Consider the following 16886-nt stretch of genomic DNA (forward strand, 5'->3'; position numbering starts at 1 on the left):
CATGAGATGTTCGCAATGTGGATGAATGAGGGGCGGCGGCAGGTTGTAAAGACCTGGATTTACCTGCTGCCGAGGCATGCTCTTGACCACGCCCCAGCATGAGCCCTCGATGGGTTTTGAGGGCCTACCATATTGGCAACTGTATCTCCATTCGTGGTACTCAATCGTTTGCCGACCAATCAGACGGACGCGCTTCTGACGTTGTAAGTGGCTATTGTGAGGAAGGGTGACTGCGCTTGTAGCCACGACGTTGGGATCAGACTCAGGCGGCTGGCCTTCATCGCGGTGGTGCCCACTCAGGAAATCGACGGTCCGCGTGTAGTCCTCGTGTCGGCAAGTGTCCGAGATTTGTGAGATATCGATCTGTGCAACACTGACCACCCTTGCACAATCATGGTCATGCCCGCTTCTTATCCGCCGGTGCGAGATCTACCGCAGGCAGAGGTGCGTGCTGAATTGAAACGACATTTTGGCGACTTCCAGGGAGAAAAGTATGCCGATGGCTGGGCCAAACTGTGGGAGGCTGGAGACTTCCTACCATGGGATAGAGGCAGGCCCAGTCCTGCCTTGATCGATACTTTGACGAACTATCGATTACTCGTCGGAAGTGCGATGTTTGATGGCAGGCGCAAGAAAGCCCTCGTGCCGGGCTGTGGCCGCGGCGTCGACGTATTGTTATTGCAAAGCTTCGGGTACGATGCAGTCGGCCTTGAAATCAGTCAGGGAGCGGTTAAAGCCTGCCACGAGTTTGCAGAAGCCAACGAGAATTCGTACCCGCTACGAGATGAGGGAGCTGGTAAGGGAAGCTGCAAGTTTGTGCTTGGAGACTTCTACAAGAACGACTGGAAGAAGGAGGCAGGCTTGGCCGAGGATGAGCAGTTTGATCTCATCTACGACTACACGGTGAGTATAAGTCCAAAGATGGAGGGCGCCGTAGCTGACTCTTCCAGTTCTTCTGTGCTATGCAGCCCTCAATGCGACCCGCCTGGGCACTGCGGATGAGCGAGCTGCTGAAAGACAGTCCACTCGCGAATCTCATATGTCTTGAGTTTCCAACCGACAAACCCGCTAATACCGGCGGCCCACCATTCGGTTCTCCGTCCTCTGCTTATATCGAACATCTCGCGCATCCTGGGGTTCAGGTATCATATGATGCGGAAGGCAACGTCAAGTTCAATGCCTATCCTGAATATTCACCGGGCGGGCTGGAGCGGGTAGCCTACCATCATCCTGAAGACACCCACGAGGCGGGCAAGGATGAAGCCGGTAAAGTGAAGGACTACATCTCGATCTGGCGTCACAGATGAGAATGAAATCGACCTGTCATCCTGGCCAAGCCACCTCAGGTCTTCTCACTCTTCTTCAGCGCATTGTAATGTTCGCCCAGACCGAAGCTGTGTCGGTAGTAGGCTAGCCAAACATCACCTGGCTGCTCACTTGCGCTTGGGCCGGAGCGGATCTCTTCGACACGCCCATCCGCTTGAAGGACGTGTATGTTGACGTTGTAGGCACGCGCAATCGCTTGAAGCTCCAGCTGACCACCCCATTCAGCTGTATCTTTGACTTTGGTCACATACTTGTCGAGCGACTCCTCCAGAAATGCGGAAAAGTCATCTGGGTGCTTCGAAATGAAGTCTGCTGCTGCGAGGCGAACGTTCTGGTACGGTAGGGAGTGTGGCCCCGATCGCGTCACTTGTTCTGAATCCATACCTAGAGCACATGCAGAATAGAGACAGTGGCCATCAGGACGGATGAAGGTCTCGATAAGGCCGTGCTTTTCTTGTAGTGTCTTCATGGCACTCATCTCTTGCTCTCGTAGGTCTGGCAGATTGGCGGCCTCCTCAGCGGCTGCAGCTGCTTGGGCTTCTTGCTCTGCAGCCCTCCGCGCCATGCGTGCTTTCTGTCGGTTAGGCTTCTTGGTCCGGGAAACAGATGAATCCGACGGCTCGACTGGATCCTTGGCGGTCGCGTCGAATTTTACCTGCTTCCTGTCCTCATCGTTGACAGCAGTGCCTGTATCTTCCCCGTCATTTTCGAGATCATCAACTTCTTTGTCGTGTCCATTGATACTTAGAGATTCGATACCGTTCTCGACACTGTCCGGTTGCAGAGCCTCAACTTCTGCTCGCTGCTTCTCTCGAAGTTCTCGTTCCAAGGACTCACATTCATCATTGACGCCCTTCCTGGTTTTCTTGGTGGCGTTTTTCTTTTTGGAGGTGATGCGGTTCTGAAGCTCGCGTTGCTCTTTCCGATGCCTGGCGAACAACTCGTCCATGTCGCCCTGGGATTTGCCAAAAGCAGCACAAAGGGGCGGCACGCTTATTCAGGCCTACGCCTACACCTACACCTACACCTAGCGCGTCCCCAGCGGCAGTGAACGAGCGGGCGCTCCTTGGCACCGCGTCATCGGGCTCTGATTGGTCTCGTTTAAAGTGGTCGATTCCAGCCCTGCGAGGCACGTCAGGCCCCTCCATCGCTCGAGCCTCGAAAGCACAGTTCTTACCATTAGCCGCCCGCGTTGCATGCTTCCAATCTTCCCTGCGTTTCGAGTCTAGGAGTGAGGAAATTGCAGTGAGTGCCTGTTGCGAGCATTGGCATCACTTGCGCGCGCTGCAATACCCATCTACGATTGCCCAATCGCATGTGCTGAACCCCACCTTGACCTTTGTTTCGCTGTCGCAGGCGACGTGTCAGCATACGCTACCCAACTTCTTCAGCCGCACGGGCACGCCGAAATATTTTATGATTGCTGACAACTACTTGCCTCTCCATCCTAACACTCTCCATCGATCCCAGACCGTTCAACTTAGCGACCTATAGCCCGTCATGGGGGATCTCGGTGGCCGCAAGACCTTCAAGGTCTTCAACCAAGACTTCATCGTGGATGAAAGATACACAGTTACAAAGGAGCTAGGGCAAGGTGCATACGGCATTGTTTGGTAGGTGCCTCGAATGGCTGATGCAGTCTCGCATCTGACACTGCAACAGCGCCGCCACAAACGGTCAGACCGGGGAGGGCGTTGCCATCAAGAAGGTCACCAATGTCTTCAGCAAGAAGATCTTGGCCAAGCGCGCCCTGCGAGAGATCAAACTGCTTCAACATTTCCGAGGCCATCGCAATGTACGCACGGTAACAAGTCTGGTGGGCTCGTGCTGACATGCCTAGATCACCTGCCTCTACGACATGGATATTCCTCGGCCTGAGAACTTCAATGAAACCTATCTCTACGAGGGTCAGTGAATCAATTTGAGCGGTAAATCTAACGTGCTGATCTTCCCAGAACTCATGGAATGCGACTTGGCTGCCATTATCCGTTCCGGTCAACCATTGACGGATGCTCATTTCCAGTCCTTCATCTATCAGATCCTGTGCGGCTTGAAGTACATTCACTCAGCTAACGTCTTGCACCGAGATCTCAAACCTGGTAATCTCCTCGTGAATGCCGACTGCGAACTGAAAATCTGTGATTTCGGTCTAGCTCGTGGCTTCTCGATGGACCCAGAGGAGAATGCTGGCTATATGACTGAATACGTTGCTACCCGATGGTACCGTGCCCCAGAGATCATGTTGAGCTTCCAGAGCTACACAAAAGCCAGTAAGTTTACGCCTCCGTGTAGGTTGTGGATCTCGAGCTTACATAAATAGTCGATGTCTGGTCTGTAGGCTGCATCTTGGCCGAGCTGCTGGGTGGTCGGCCCTTCTTCAAGGGTCGCGACTACGTCGATCAGCTCAACCAGATTCTACACTACCTGGGCACGCCAGTCGAGGAGACTCTGTCGAGAATCGGCTCACCTCGTGCACAGGAATATGTCCGGAATCTCCCATTCATGCCCAAGGTGCCGTTCCAGCGTCTTTTCCCTCAAGCAAACCCGGATGCGCTTGACCTTCTAGACCGGATGCTGGCATTCGATCCTTCGTCTCGTGTCTCGGTTGAGGAGGCGCTTGAGCACAGGTACCTTCACATCTGGCACGATGCATCAGATGAGCCCGCCTGCCCCAAAACATTCGATTTCGCCTTTGAAGTGGTGGAAGATGTGCAGGAGATGCGCAAGATGATCCTGGACGAAGTCACCCGCTTCCGCCAGCATGTTCGCCAAGCTCCAGGCTCGCAAGCCTCTCCGGCAGGTGCATCTCAAAACGTACCCATTCCTTCCAATCCCCAACAGTACAGCAGACAGCCAGAGGACCCGAGGCCCCAGGAGGCATCCAATTTTGGCAACGATCTGGAGCACGAACTCCAAGCTGGCTCGGACATGATGTCGCGATGATACGTCTGCTGTTCGTCCCTTTGGCTAGAGTTAAAGAGAGCGAGTTGATCGACATATACCTGTCCTTTTTTTATCAATCAGACTCTTCCAAAAGCGGCCCGAGCTTTGTTTACCATCCCTCGGTGGTTGTGTTCTTCTCATACTCCCATATGGTGTCTTTCTTGCAAAAGCGAATGCCATATCCTGATACACCTCCCTCATCCCCTAACTGTCGTAGGTACCTGGCACTTTTCCATCCTAGCCACAAGATCAAGGCCGGAGAGCCAGTCGCACATGAGCAACTGTCTAGGCCCTGCCTTGTTGGCTACAAGTTTCGAGCACCCAGCGCTTCATGCGACTGCGGCTGTGCGAAGAGCAGTATCACCCAGACCGCAAACAAAAATCGACTCGAGCAGCAGATTGACATCGAGACCGAGGGCTCGCTGCAAGGCATGACTGTATCCAAGAACCTAAGATACGACAGCGCGCTCGCAGGCGGTCGCATAGGGATTCATGCACGCTGTGCTACAAGGGGGGCTTCCGACACCTTTCAACTACGTGAAAGACCTCTCACAGGTATCGGCAAGATACCGATAGCGCCCGGAAGCTTATGAACCTCGAACAGGCGTATATGTGCAGGCCTGTCTGAGTGAACATGTGGCTTATCACATCACGACTTAGCCAGCTGAGTCACAGCCATGTATACCTTGCGAATTTATGCTTGGGCGAAGGCAGGGAGCCTGAATTTGAACATTTGGGGTCTAACGAACTATGCTGGCCCATATCCGTTCAAAGGCTGAGCTGTCCAATGAGGTCATGCGTGTCTCACCTTGACCGACATATGCTTGGCTGTCTATCGAAGATACAGCATCGAGTACACGACCTCGCCGTCTGTCCCACTAGTTGAACTGTGCAGCAAGCAGAACTCAGTGACCCTTTAACAAGTCCTTCTGCGCATTACGCAGTGAACTGACACGATGATTGCAGGTCCATAGCGGTCGTGTGCTGGTCCATGTCCAGCCGTCAACCTTTCACGCAGCTTTGTCCAACCCTACGTGACCTCGCAAAGTCTCGATACCCCATCCTGTCACCGTGCTTCATGCTCTCACCAAGAAAGGGCCCAGAGGCGATCGGCTCTTCAAGCACTGCTGTGCCTCGATCACAGCGATAGCATAAAAACATGGAGTCATCTACTCCCCACCACACCCCCGGCCGCAACCCACATCAAGTTCCCCTGCCCAGTAAGTTCCTACTTGTCTACAGGCCCCAGAAACATAATCTCAATGGCTCTTTCATCAGCATTGACTTCCCCTCTCCACTACTCCACTACCATCCTCCCCAATGGCCAGACCTGGCTCGACTCCTCCGTCTCTAATAACACCGCCGCCTTCCTTGCGAATACCCAATCCGCCATCGATATCTACATGGCCTCCGGGCTGTCCAACGGCATGATCGACGGCATCGAATATTGGCAGGCCGCCAACGGCTACACGGCTATGGTACTGCACGACGCTTGGTCCGGCAGCACCGCTAACCACGGCACCCTGCTTGACAACCTCACCGTCGTGATGAGCAGCACTGGCCACGACGACGCGCACGACGGCGGCTCCGCGCGCACTAGGGGCTTCATCAACGAGTTCAACGACGACAGTCTGTGGTGGGGCCTCGCGGCGCTGGAGACGTGGGAGTTGCTACCGGATAAGGTCATGGCGGAGCCGCTCGTGGCTGCAGCACGGCATGTTTGGGATCACGTGAGTAACTTCACGCTGCCCAAGGGGACGAAGGCGGCGGACGGCACGGATATGAGCGGCGGCGTGATCTGGACGGCCAGGGCAGGGGAGGGGGCAGTGAATAGTATCACGAGTGGGTTGTTTGCGGAGCTAGGAGCCAGACTGGCGGTGCATGAACAGCAGTTCAGCGAGAAGCGTGAGAGGTACATGCAGGAATCACAGGAGGCGCTGGGCTGGATTCTGCGAACGCGGTACAACGAGGCGGAGAAGCTGGTCATGGACACGATCGACTACAAGACCGGCGAGACACACGACTGGACCTTCACCTACAACACGGGCCAGACCATCGCCGCCGCGGTGGCGCTGTACAAGGCCCTACAGCAAACAGAGCCGCGCCCATCGTCCAACTCCAACGAAAATAACACCCGCGCTCACCCACGCGCCTTCACCATCCCCTTCTTTCGCACCCGTGACCGACAACTCTCCTCCTCACTCACCAACCCTTCACCCTCCAACCCCCCCACCGCAGCCCAATACCTCCGCACCGCCCTTGACATGGCCCTCCCATCCCTCACGCGCACCAGCTCACCACGCTGGATCGACGCCGCCACCGGAATCCTCACCGAGCTCGACGCCTACCCGGGCAATCCGCCGCTGAACGCCACGCAGAACAACGACGCCGTTGGCTTCAAGTCCGTGCTGCTGCGGAGTCTGGTCAAGCTGTGTCGGGCTTTGCGCGAGGGGGATGATCTGGAGAGCGCTCGGGGTGGGGGTGGGGGTGGGAGTGGGGATGTCGACCGGGATGCTGCGCAGGTCAAGTTAAAGGAGTTTGTGCAGCGCCAGTTCATGGGAGTCATGACTCTCAATCGCGATTTCCGCCGCAGCAGCAGCAGAAAAGACGATGATGATGATGACGGTGATAATGACGAGGGAGGCGTTGACAAAGAAGAGGATCCGCCCTTGCGCTTCGGGCCGTGGTGGGCCGGACCCTGGGACACGCCGACGAGCCACAGCCAGATGGCGGCGCTGGATGTCGTGGCGGCGCTGTGGGGCGTTACGGAGCGTGGGCCTGTGGACTACATAGTCTAGGTACCTAGGTTGGGGGGTTCAACTTGGGTATTCACGGTACTTGGTGATCTGGGCTTCATTGCACTATTTCGGCCAAGATGTCGGCGATGCAAATGACAGGCGACGGAGATGATTACGCCTTTGTGGGCGGGGAGTTCCGCTTGGTAAATTCATACACTTCATGGGATGGAAGGGGAGGCTGATTCGCAAATGATGGAGGCAGGCAATAGACGCAGTTCTTGACTTGAATCCGGCGTTGACTTGATTGATGTGTTCGACGGAATGGCGACTCAGGAAATGTAAACGCGCAAACAAACACATCTACTACACATGATATAGTCTCCATGATCCTGCAAGGCCTTTTCTCGGGTAGAGGACTGGTATGCACAATGTTATATTCACGTAGTATCCTGTACATTACTTCGCCACGTATGTCCCTACCTACAAGGTATATGGTATATATATAATATGTCCGTGAAAATACGCCGTCGAGTCGACAATCATTAGCTCCACGACAGACGCCTCCCAGTACACCCCAACAAGGACTCTTGATCCTAGGTAGGCACCATAGGTAGGGTGTACCATGCTGGAAAGCCAACCAAACCATTGCTATCCCACGTCCCTTTCGTAGTTCACATGGGTCGCGTCCGACATATTAGCATTTAAACATGACGTTCCCTCATCGCTTTGTTCACTTCAAGTCTCTTTCGTACAAACGAAATCCATCTCTTCAGGTTTCCTTGCCGCATTCAGAAATTCAAAGGGTATATCACTGCTGCTGCTGTTCGTTGTTCCCCTCGAGCACCTGCCTTGCAGCATCCAGTCTTTCTCTGAGGGCCTTGACCTGATCGCCCTGTCGCCTTTTCTCTGCTTTCAATACGCCATTGCATACCTGGCCTACTTCTCTCAGCAACGCCAGTACCAGTTCTTTGTCGACTTCCGCAAAGACTCCTGATCGCATGCTTAGAGCCGGTGAGGATACCTTGCCAGAGGCCGGACTAGCGACTGATGATGGAGGCTCCGCCTTGAAATCCGGGTCGGCCAGCTTGATCAGCGATTCCATGAGTATCTCCGTATTGGCGGGGTGATCAGACGGTGCTTCAGACGGAGAGCCAGGTGTGGGCTGCCCGCTGCGCAAGGAGCGGGGAGATCGAACAGAGCGGCTGGATACTGAATTCGCCGGTGAACGTACAGGAGGCGTGGGGATGCCGGTATGGTGTTGACCATTGCCAGTCACCACATGTAGGACCGGCGCCTCCTGCAAGGTCACAGGACCACTTCGCTGCTGCTGCGGTGGAGAAAGCGGTGCCGTTGTGCGTGTAGGGAACTGGAAAGTGTTGCCCGGGCCTGTCTCTCGTCTGGGACTGGTCAAGGGTGGTGTGGGAAACCCGTGGACGTTATTACCCCAGTTCAAAATCTCGCGCGGTGGCTCGTCATCTTCTTCATCGTCAGACAGTCCGTTCGAATCACCTTCGGTCGCCGTGGCGAAAGAAGCCTGCGTCGAAACAGACATGACGCTGTTGCTTCGCATTGAGTCGTTGAGCCAAGGTTTCGCCGGCGCTTCCAGGGCTTTGGGTGTAGGAAGCGAGGCAACTTCTGTACCTTCCTCATCATCTTCAGCGTCGTTGTCAGACTCCGCCTGCTGTTTCTCGTCCAGGTCTGAGTACTGGCCGGCGGTGGGAGTTGACTGGTCAGCCCGACTTGTTTCCACGCTCGCAGTATCGCTGTCAGTCTCCTCGCCTTCTCTGCCTCTGTAATTACCCATGGCGCTGTGTAGGAACATATTTTCGTAGTCAAATGCATCCAGCCGATCTTCGTGCCGCTCAGCTGATGAATCGACAAGCATGTGCTCTGTCAGATCAGCTTCGTTAGATTCAACGTCATGCAGACTTTCTTCCAGCATCTCATTCAGATAGATCTGCTCCTCCTCGGAAGCTGCGATTGGCTCGTCGTCGTCAAAGTTTTGGATGGCATCCTCGTACTGCGATTGCTCCAGGACCGAGTCGTGGGCTTCGGGGATCGGTTTGAGCGAGGTTTGACGCAAATTCGGCGTGTTCTGATCGGTCCTCCCACCGGGTGTCAGTGGAAGAATCGTCTGTGGTGTTTCAGGCTGCAATAGATCCGCCACTCTCGGAGGTTGAGGAGTAACTTGCGCATCGAGGCTGTTTTCGCGGGTGTGATGAGGAGACCAGCCCTGTCCAGCGTTGGCATTTATCGGACTTCCGCCTTGCTTGTACTCTGGTGATGAGGTATACCAGTTCTCCGGGTTGGCATTCGTAAAGGGACTGGGCGTGTTCCTGTTGTGAGAACGCCGTTCCCTGTCAGCCTGTGCTTTGGCTTTGATGTCACTGATACGGAGACGAAGATCTGACATCGACTCACGGATCGATCGAGTAGAAGCAGCAGATTCTGGACGGCTTAGAGAGTTGACAGATGCCGATCGCGCCAATGTAGGCGAAACTGCTGAACGAACATGTTCTTTGTGGTCCCTGTTGCCAGTGTCAATTCCAAGCCCCCGTGGCTGTGAAGTCTCGGGAGATGTTTTTGATGTGCTTGGGCTTCTTTGTTCGTCATCTTCCTCCTCCTCTAGAGCTCGCATAGGTGAACTAATGCTCTGGCTGCTAGATGGCGATTGTGCGGTCAATCTTGCGGCAGCAGAAGGTCGACTGTACGGAGATTCGGGTTTACTTCCATACTCCTGCGCACTTGAGGCTCTTGCTTCAGGGATCATGGAAAGTCTCTTCAATCCGGTAGGGGTTGTGTCGCTTGAGCCTCGTATATGGGATGGAGAGCTGGTCGAAATGACGGGACGCGAGTATCGCTTATTGGCTCCAGCTAGAGAGATAGAGCGGTACAAACTGCCAGCGGGTTGTTGATGATATTCTGAAATGTTTGGTGATGAACGCGGACTCCAGAGCGTTGAATGCCGGGCTTTACTCAGGTTGTCCTCCATATGCGTCAACCTTTTCCGCGCATTGGCTAGAATCTCTTCTGCTTTGTCGTTCAAGATGGCCATCTCGTCGCGATCGATGATACTGACGGTACTGTTTCGCTTGCTTGACAGTGCTTCCTTTTCTTCCTGTTTCGCAACATCTGCAGCTAAACGTCCACTCATCATCTTTGAGGAGTCAAAGTTCTCCCAGTCGCCAATGTCAGACCCGTCACTCGAAGCCGCATCGCTTTGCCGCCGCTCGCGTGGTGTTTCGTCGGCGTTGGATATGGCATTTGGTATTGGCGAGAGTGGCTCAACAGGAGATGGACTTCTGCTCTGTCTGGTGAATTTTGACCTGGGCGTAGCTTGAGAAGCAATAGTCTCTTCCTCGCCAATATCGCTGAGCGGTGCGCCATGCTCGTACCCGGAGAAGGCTGAGTATTGACTTGAAGGCGCAACAGGTTTAGCACGCATCTTGGCCGTGGTCGTGCCGCCTATATCAGGGCGCGGTTCGGGAGGGCTCGACGACAATTCTGGGGGCAGTGTGAAGTCGGCATGGCGCAAGATAGGCGACGACGCAATGAGTCTGTCTGGCGATGGGCTTGAAAAGCTGGTGTAGGACCGCGGTAGTATCATATCCGGGTTGGTGAGGGTAGGTGAAGGAGGCGCATTCTGAGGAGTCGTTTTCCCTGAAGGCACCTCTGGACTATAGACAAGCGCCATGTTTCGATGCGCCTCTTGCAGAAGAAAGTTCGTTCGTTGCAGGACGAGGTAGTAGATCTCGAGGGATCGCCCGAGCACTACGCGAGCTTCGGGTCCCAGAACATGCTGCTAGACATTGAATGCCGACCTGATCAATGCGTACGAACGCGGTATACCGACGGACTGGACGGATAACGGTATACAGATGTCGTCGACGAAGGGTGCGAGAACCGGCAGACTGACAGACTACGCCGTTGCTAACAGGAGCGCTTCTTGGGGTAGACAGAAGAAATCGCGACAGTGTTTGGACAGAGGAAGACAGCTTGGAAGTCTAATGAATGGTCAAATCATGCGGTAGGAGGAAAGTTCTAGGAGGCGGACTGGTGGAGATGGGGGGGCTGCGAAGTGCAGGCGGGAGTGGCTGGCAGGGGGGGTTCCAGGGCCCAAGAAGCGCATTTTCGCTTAACGGGGGGAACCAACCAGCACCAGCAGCGAACAGGTTACCCCCTGGCTGCCGCAGCTGGCCTTTCCCCTATCATGCAAGGTCCGGAAGTTAACCTGAGCTTAGGGTCACGCCGCCTGTGCGACGGATCGCGCTTGCTCGAGCCGGCTGTTGGAAAGTCCGCTGCGGTACCAGCTGTCGCGAGAGATCATCAAGTCCTGGATTGAAACTGAGACTGCAGCTCATGACCCAGCACATCCCAGCATCATGCCGGCTTTCGTGGTGGTTCCCGCTAACCCTGACGACCTGGAGGCAGTGACCCGAGTTCAGTTCGACGCCTGGGCCAACGACGCGGGCTTCAAGCTGATCTTCCCCAAGGGGCCAACGCCAGACACCATTCAGCACACCGTCAACCAGCTAGAGAATGACATGGACAACGACTTGACTCGGCATCTGATGCTCGTCAAAGACGCGTTCACAGGCGAGATCGCCGCATACGCCATCTGGCACTTTTATCCGCAACGTGGCCACGATGAGATTGAGAGAGAAATGTTAACAGATCATTTTCCTCTACCACGTGATGCTGACCTGGAAATTGGGAACAGATTGACACACAATGGTGTGAGGAAACATCATGAAGTCGTTGCAAAGCACTTGGGCCATGGTGCGCCTCATGCTTGTTCGTCCAAATTCATTCCCGCTATACATTTGATCTGACTGGACCGCAGTCCTCTTCGCCGTTGGCACCAGTCCCAAGTTTCTGAGGCAGGGTGCTGCTACGATGCTAGTGAAATGGGGCATCGAAAGGGCTGACGACTTGCATCTGCCTTGCTATCTCGAGTCATCACCGGCCGCCAGAAATATCTACGCCAAGCATGGCTTTGAGGAAGTCGATCAGTTGAAGCTCGAAGCACCGACGGATGGTAATTTCTATCATATTTGCATGGTCCGGCCAAGTCCGACATGAGGACTCACTCATGCTTTCGACTTCCGCTTCTTCGAGGTCTTACTTTTGGCAGGTATCGCCTCTGCCTGCTCCTGGACGCCCAAGAGATCCAGGATCTTCCTTGCTCCGACATTGTCTACCTCCAGATCGGTGCTCCTTGTCCTGAGCAGCTGCATCAGCTCGTCCTTGTGTGTGAAGCCCGGTGCCTCAAGCATGGCAAGGATTGAGAACGAGTTTGGACCGGTGGCCCACTGCAGGACTCGGTCCTTGTCTTCCGCTGTGATGGCTCCGTATAGTCGATCGTGGAAATTCAGAGGTGGGTCGACCTGCACAATCGTACCAGACGTCTTGTCGAAGTGTCCGCCTCCGACGAGCGTCTTCAACATACGGCCGGCTTGGGGCGTCTGAAGGGTTTCGTCCGCTGAGCCGGCGGCCAGGTCGGCCACTGCCTGCAGTGCTTCGTCCTTATCACCTGTACCGTTCAAGAGCACCTCGGCGACGAATTGACATCCATAGCCTGTTTCAGCCAGCGCCGCGGCATTAGCTGCGATGAAGTCGAGCAGTGGCTGAGAAAGTGCCTCGGACAATTCCACCCTCCTCTTTTCGGGATCTTTCTTGGATGTCTCCTTTCTCCGCTCCCTCACTTCCTCCACGATTTTTATGTCTTCTTCGCTCACCAGCCACTTTGGCGGCGTGGCATTAAACGGCCACAGCAAGGGGATCCGTGCAACCAAGTGATTGATCTGGCCGAGCAGTTCCTGTTTCCTCAACTGCTCCTCCATATCCTTGCCAAGCAGTTCCTTGAACAAAGTCTTGTTCACTTCTCTGGTGTCGTCCATGACTTCCGAGACAGTCACCAGGACCCTCATGCCATGCGTGTCGCTCGCCAGAAGTCTCACATGACCCTTCAAAGACCCCAGCAAGCCTCTGCGATATTTTGCGTCGCCGGCTGCCAGACAATTGCAAAGCAATCTTGATCCACTCCCGGTGAACGCCAGATTCCTGACCAGGTCGCCCTCTTCATCATCTCGAAGCCAGTCCATGACCTCCTTCTCCTCCGGCCCGCCCGCCACACAGTTGTCCCAATACTGCCACAACGCATCATGCAGCATCGTGAACCCCGTCTTCTTCATCTGTACCAACTGGTTACACATCTCCTTGAGATGCTGCATCACCGGTCCTCTCAACTCTGGCTTCGCCGTCAAGATTGTCTTCAGCTCGCCAGTCGTGCCCAAGTCCCCCTTTTCCCCATTCAACAACCCCACCGAAGGGCCATACCACTCCCTCAACAGCAGCTCTTTCTGCCCCTCAGTCGCCGCCCCACGATACACATCATCCAGAATCCACCCGCTCTCCGAGCCCCTCACGCCTCGCTTGATCCACCCACTAAACTCAGCCACCACCAAGTCCCGCGCCTCGTCGCCCACCACCACCAGCTTCCCTACCAGGAACTTGGCGTACTTGCTCTCCGCCAGCTCCCGATAGCAGCCCTTCAACTCCCGCGCAATCATCATCTTCTGCTCCTTGCTCCCGTATTTGACTGCACATTGAATGACCCGCACACTATCGTGCTTGAACACAAAGTCCTTTACCCGTCCCGTGATGATCTCGAACAGCTCCTTGACGAGCTGCTCGCGCTCCTCGCGCGGCACGTGCGACTTGCGGCGTAGGCGTTCCCAGATCTTCTTGCTGCGCTGGATCAGGTCCGCATTGGGCTTGGAGGCTTTGCGTTGCGCGGCTAGGTGCTTTTGCTCGCGGTGCGTTTCGGCTGAGGTCTTGCCTGTTGTTGAGACCGTTAGAGTTGGCTTGCTGGCGAATGGGAAGGTTTACGTACCATTGAGGACGGTCTCCTTGTCTTTGGAGTCCGTGGCTGCGGCACCATACTTGGGCTTGTCGGCGGGAAATGACTTTTTGCTTCCGACGGCAGTGAATTTTTCGAACTTGGGCTTTTTGTAGGCTTTAGTCTCCGCGCTGTCCGCTGAGCGCTTTGTGCCGGCCATTTTTGACATCTCAGTCGAACAGCAACAGGTTCACAGTCGACAGTTTGAGAGTCAGACTGAACGGTGAACTGAACTGTGGTTGGACTAGCCAGCGCCAGCGACTTTTTCTCAAGGCTTTCGGAGGACGCAAGATCTTTTCTCCGCCGGGGAACCATCAATCCTTGGCATACAAGACCACTTGAACGTCAACCAGCATGAAACGTTGGATACGCAAGGACCTTGGTAGGAGAGATCTTCCATGCTTTAACGCCCCGCATTGCCAGCTAGCTACTGAAAACAAATGGTCTCGGCGGCTACCACGGTCTTAACACTACTACAAAAGTCCGAATTTGGGTTGGGGCCGCAATATAATTGCACAGGTTGGTTGGACAATGCAGGTGAGATGAACAAAGGTATCAGATCAAATACAATGACACTCTAAGAGACAACTGACTTCCTGCTCGGAGCCTAGTGTAGCAAGCAGCCTACCGTCAAACTGTTATTCGTGGTCCGACCCTGGAGGAGCGGATGAGACGCAAAGGCCAGCCGGGCATGTATGCCGGACAACCGAGAACCTGAACATAGTCATGGATGCCAATGATGAAAATGATTGCTATCGGGCTGCTTTCTCCCTTCGAGCGGTCAACACATACTGGTATCGCCCATGAGGTATTCAATCCTCGATCAAGCTGTAGTATTCGAAGTTCAGAAGCGCGCCTAGCCAAATTTTGAGCAATTATGAAGTCGTTGACAATTGGTAGTATTAGAGGATACGGCTGCATAAACGAGCGCCTCCCCGCGGAACACTATTACCTACACACTTATGCTCCGTGTTTGATCAATCATGAGTAGTCATACAAGCCCCAGGGTTCGGCAGAGCACAAAGACGCCGCTCATATGAAGGAACCTCAAAGTTTGCTCATGAGCTCGAGCTTCATTTTTCGCCAATCGACCCAGAACAATCCCCACATGAATCATCTCGAATCCGGCCGCAGAACGCCGTGTCCACTCCATTCAGGTGGTTCGCCTCTAACAACAAATCAGTGCCCGTGTCGATGCGATATCTTCCACACCTACAACTGCACGACCTCTCCACCTCTTGGAGGCGGCCGGGGCTTCTCGACGCCATTACTGTTGCGCGACAGGACTTTCCCTTTCTTCCCACCACCACTCACCAACTTGGGGTCGAAGTGGATGGTCCTCAACTCTCCATCAAACTGCACTCCTTCATGACCCGGCCCTTGGCGTGGGGATGGATATTGGAAACCATGCGGTGGCCCGCCCTGCACATGGGAGTACGGCACATTACCGAACTGTGGAGGTGGGTACGAATAGTTCGCGGGAGCTGGTGGAGGAGGCCAGCCAGGCGGTCCATCTTTGGAAGTTGTTGTTGGACCTCCCTTCTCACTCTCAAGCCGATTGATACGAGCCTCCGCGGCTGCAAGCTTCGCTTTAAGGAGCTCGAGCTCCGACATGCCGGAAGTAGCGTCGGCGTCGGTAACTTCGGCGGCGGCCTGTGCGATACCAGCTAGAGGTTCGGCAGATGGTAAGGAGGCCGTAGCAGACGAAGGGGGCGGGTCTGCACCATTTGTACGCCGTTGTTTCTGAGCTCTGCTACCCCATGTGATAAGATCGCCGGACATGTAGCCAGACATCATGCCAGGAACTTGGAGGGATGGTGGGCGAACAACGCCTTGCCGAGGTGTGCTGCTTTTGCGGCGAGTGGCCTTTTTCAGTTGGTGGAGTTTCTCAGCAGGGTAGATGATAGGAGGAGCGGCTGATGATGCGCTTTCAACGGGAACGGATGGAGAATGGGTATCACGAGCAGCTTCACGGTCCGCCGAGCCAAGGAAGTCGATGAGTGGCGCAAGGCTGTCATTTGCTGCATCAGAAATGCCGGCATCAGCAGTACCTGGCAGTGGCTCGGTTGCACGACGCTTGGGCGGTTGGGGGGGCTTCTCGGCTTTCGCTTTGCGCTTTCGCTCTCGAACAAGCTTGTCAGGCTCGAAGACTTCCATAATCTTGCGGCGTTTGGAGTTCTTGCGTGGAGGAGGCGCGCGATCCTCATAGGTCTTATGGCATGGGATGTGTTTGTAATGCAGTTCCATACTTTGCTTGGTGACGGAGAACTTGACGTGGAGGGTTCCGTGGCAGTCATAGACTGGCTTCATCTTGCGCTTACCATCCATGTTGGCGCCCTCATTGGCAGCACGGCCTTTGTTCAGCGTCGAGTCGTTGCAAAAGTAGGAGAACCGATGTGCCTCATCTTCCTTACTGAGCCAGTTGTTGTGAAAGCTATAACGAAAGCCGTCGGCTCTCTGGATATGTTCGACAAGCGTTTTGGCTATCGACTTCTGTTTCTTCAAGGATTCCTTCTTATCAACCGGCGCAAGCGCAGCATCCACACTCAGTGCAGATCTATTCAAGGTGCCGTACAGATTTGCTTTGGGTTGACTGCCGCCCAAATACTCGCCGGTATAGACGAGGAACGCCGATGAGGTTGGGAATGAGAACTCGATGGTGGTATGTTCAGCAGGCGAGGTTGGATCGGCCAGGTAGTCGCGCAGGTACGTCTCCATCTGGTCAACGCCTGTGCATTGGAAGCGGACATACTGAGCGAGCGGATCTCGCGCCTGTCTGCCTCGTGGATGTACTGTTTTGCTCCATTTCTCTTTCGGCTGGGGCTCTGCCGACGCGCTGGCGACAACGGAGTCCGAACGTACATTGTCGCCGCCAGCCGACTGCTGATGAACCTCAAGGTCGGGCTGTATGGACGCGTCCGCCTCCATGGCTGCAGCGCGCTCGCATGAGACGGGTGAATATTAGGTAGTGTTTGTCA

The 16886-nt window shown here is 54.8% G+C and overlaps 8 protein-coding genes across 8 annotated transcripts; 4 read left to right on the forward strand and 4 right to left on the reverse strand.

Moving 5' to 3' along the window:
* Positions 1-393: 393 nt before the first annotated feature.
* On the forward strand, positions 394-1307 carry HMPREF1541_03255 (uncharacterized protein; the record flags this gene model as incomplete). The annotated part of the gene is made up of 2 exons (XM_008717607.1): positions 394-903; positions 951-1307. 2 exons carry the CDS (start codon positions 394-396, stop codon positions 1305-1307), a joined length of 867 nt encoding a protein of 288 aa, XP_008715829.1.
* A 35-nt stretch (positions 1308-1342) lies between these two features.
* HMPREF1541_03256 (uncharacterized protein) lies at positions 1343-2275 on the reverse strand (the record flags this gene model as incomplete). The annotated part of the gene is made up of 1 exon (XM_008717608.1): positions 1343-2275. The coding sequence occupies one exon, from the start codon at positions 2273-2275 to the stop codon at positions 1343-1345; it is 933 nt and encodes a 310-aa protein (XP_008715830.1).
* A 551-nt stretch (positions 2276-2826) lies between these two features.
* On the forward strand, positions 2827-4269 carry HMPREF1541_03257 (mitogen-activated protein kinase spm1; the record flags this gene model as incomplete). Its single annotated transcript, XM_008717609.1, has 5 exons — positions 2827-2939; positions 2989-3121; positions 3167-3233; positions 3282-3596; positions 3647-4269. 5 exons carry the CDS (start codon positions 2827-2829, stop codon positions 4267-4269), a joined length of 1251 nt encoding a protein of 416 aa, XP_008715831.1.
* Positions 4270-5531: 1262 nt separating this feature from the next.
* On the forward strand, positions 5532-7067 carry HMPREF1541_03258 (uncharacterized protein; the record flags this gene model as incomplete). The annotated part of the gene is made up of 1 exon (XM_008717610.1): positions 5532-7067. One exon carries the CDS (start codon positions 5532-5534, stop codon positions 7065-7067), a length of 1536 nt encoding a protein of 511 aa, XP_008715832.1.
* A 748-nt stretch (positions 7068-7815) lies between these two features.
* On the reverse strand, positions 7816-10701 carry HMPREF1541_03259 (uncharacterized protein; the record flags this gene model as incomplete). Its single annotated transcript, XM_008717611.1, has 1 exon — positions 7816-10701. The coding sequence occupies one exon, from the start codon at positions 10699-10701 to the stop codon at positions 7816-7818; it is 2886 nt and encodes a 961-aa protein (XP_008715833.1).
* A 688-nt stretch (positions 10702-11389) lies between these two features.
* Positions 11390-12089, forward strand: HMPREF1541_03260 (uncharacterized protein; the record flags this gene model as incomplete). Its single annotated transcript, XM_008717612.1, has 2 exons — positions 11390-11786; positions 11851-12089. The coding sequence occupies 2 exons, from the start codon at positions 11390-11392 to the stop codon at positions 12087-12089; spliced, it is 636 nt and encodes a 211-aa protein (XP_008715834.1).
* Positions 12090-12097: 8 nt separating this feature from the next.
* On the reverse strand, positions 12098-14068 carry HMPREF1541_03261 (uncharacterized protein; the record flags this gene model as incomplete). The annotated part of the gene is made up of 2 exons (XM_008717613.1): positions 12098-13848; positions 13903-14068. The coding sequence occupies 2 exons, from the start codon at positions 14066-14068 to the stop codon at positions 12098-12100; spliced, it is 1917 nt and encodes a 638-aa protein (XP_008715835.1).
* A 1052-nt stretch (positions 14069-15120) lies between these two features.
* On the reverse strand, positions 15121-16836 carry HMPREF1541_03262 (uncharacterized protein; the record flags this gene model as incomplete). Its single annotated transcript, XM_008717614.1, has 1 exon — positions 15121-16836. One exon carries the CDS (start codon positions 16834-16836, stop codon positions 15121-15123), a length of 1716 nt encoding a protein of 571 aa, XP_008715836.1.
* Between the last annotated feature and the right edge of the window lie 50 nt (positions 16837-16886).

Source organism: Cyphellophora europaea (assembly GCF_000365145.1).
Source record: "Cyphellophora europaea CBS 101466 unplaced genomic scaffold supercont1.3, whole genome shotgun sequence".
Classification (NCBI taxonomy): Eukaryota; Fungi; Ascomycota; class Eurotiomycetes; order Chaetothyriales; family Cyphellophoraceae; genus Cyphellophora; species Cyphellophora europaea.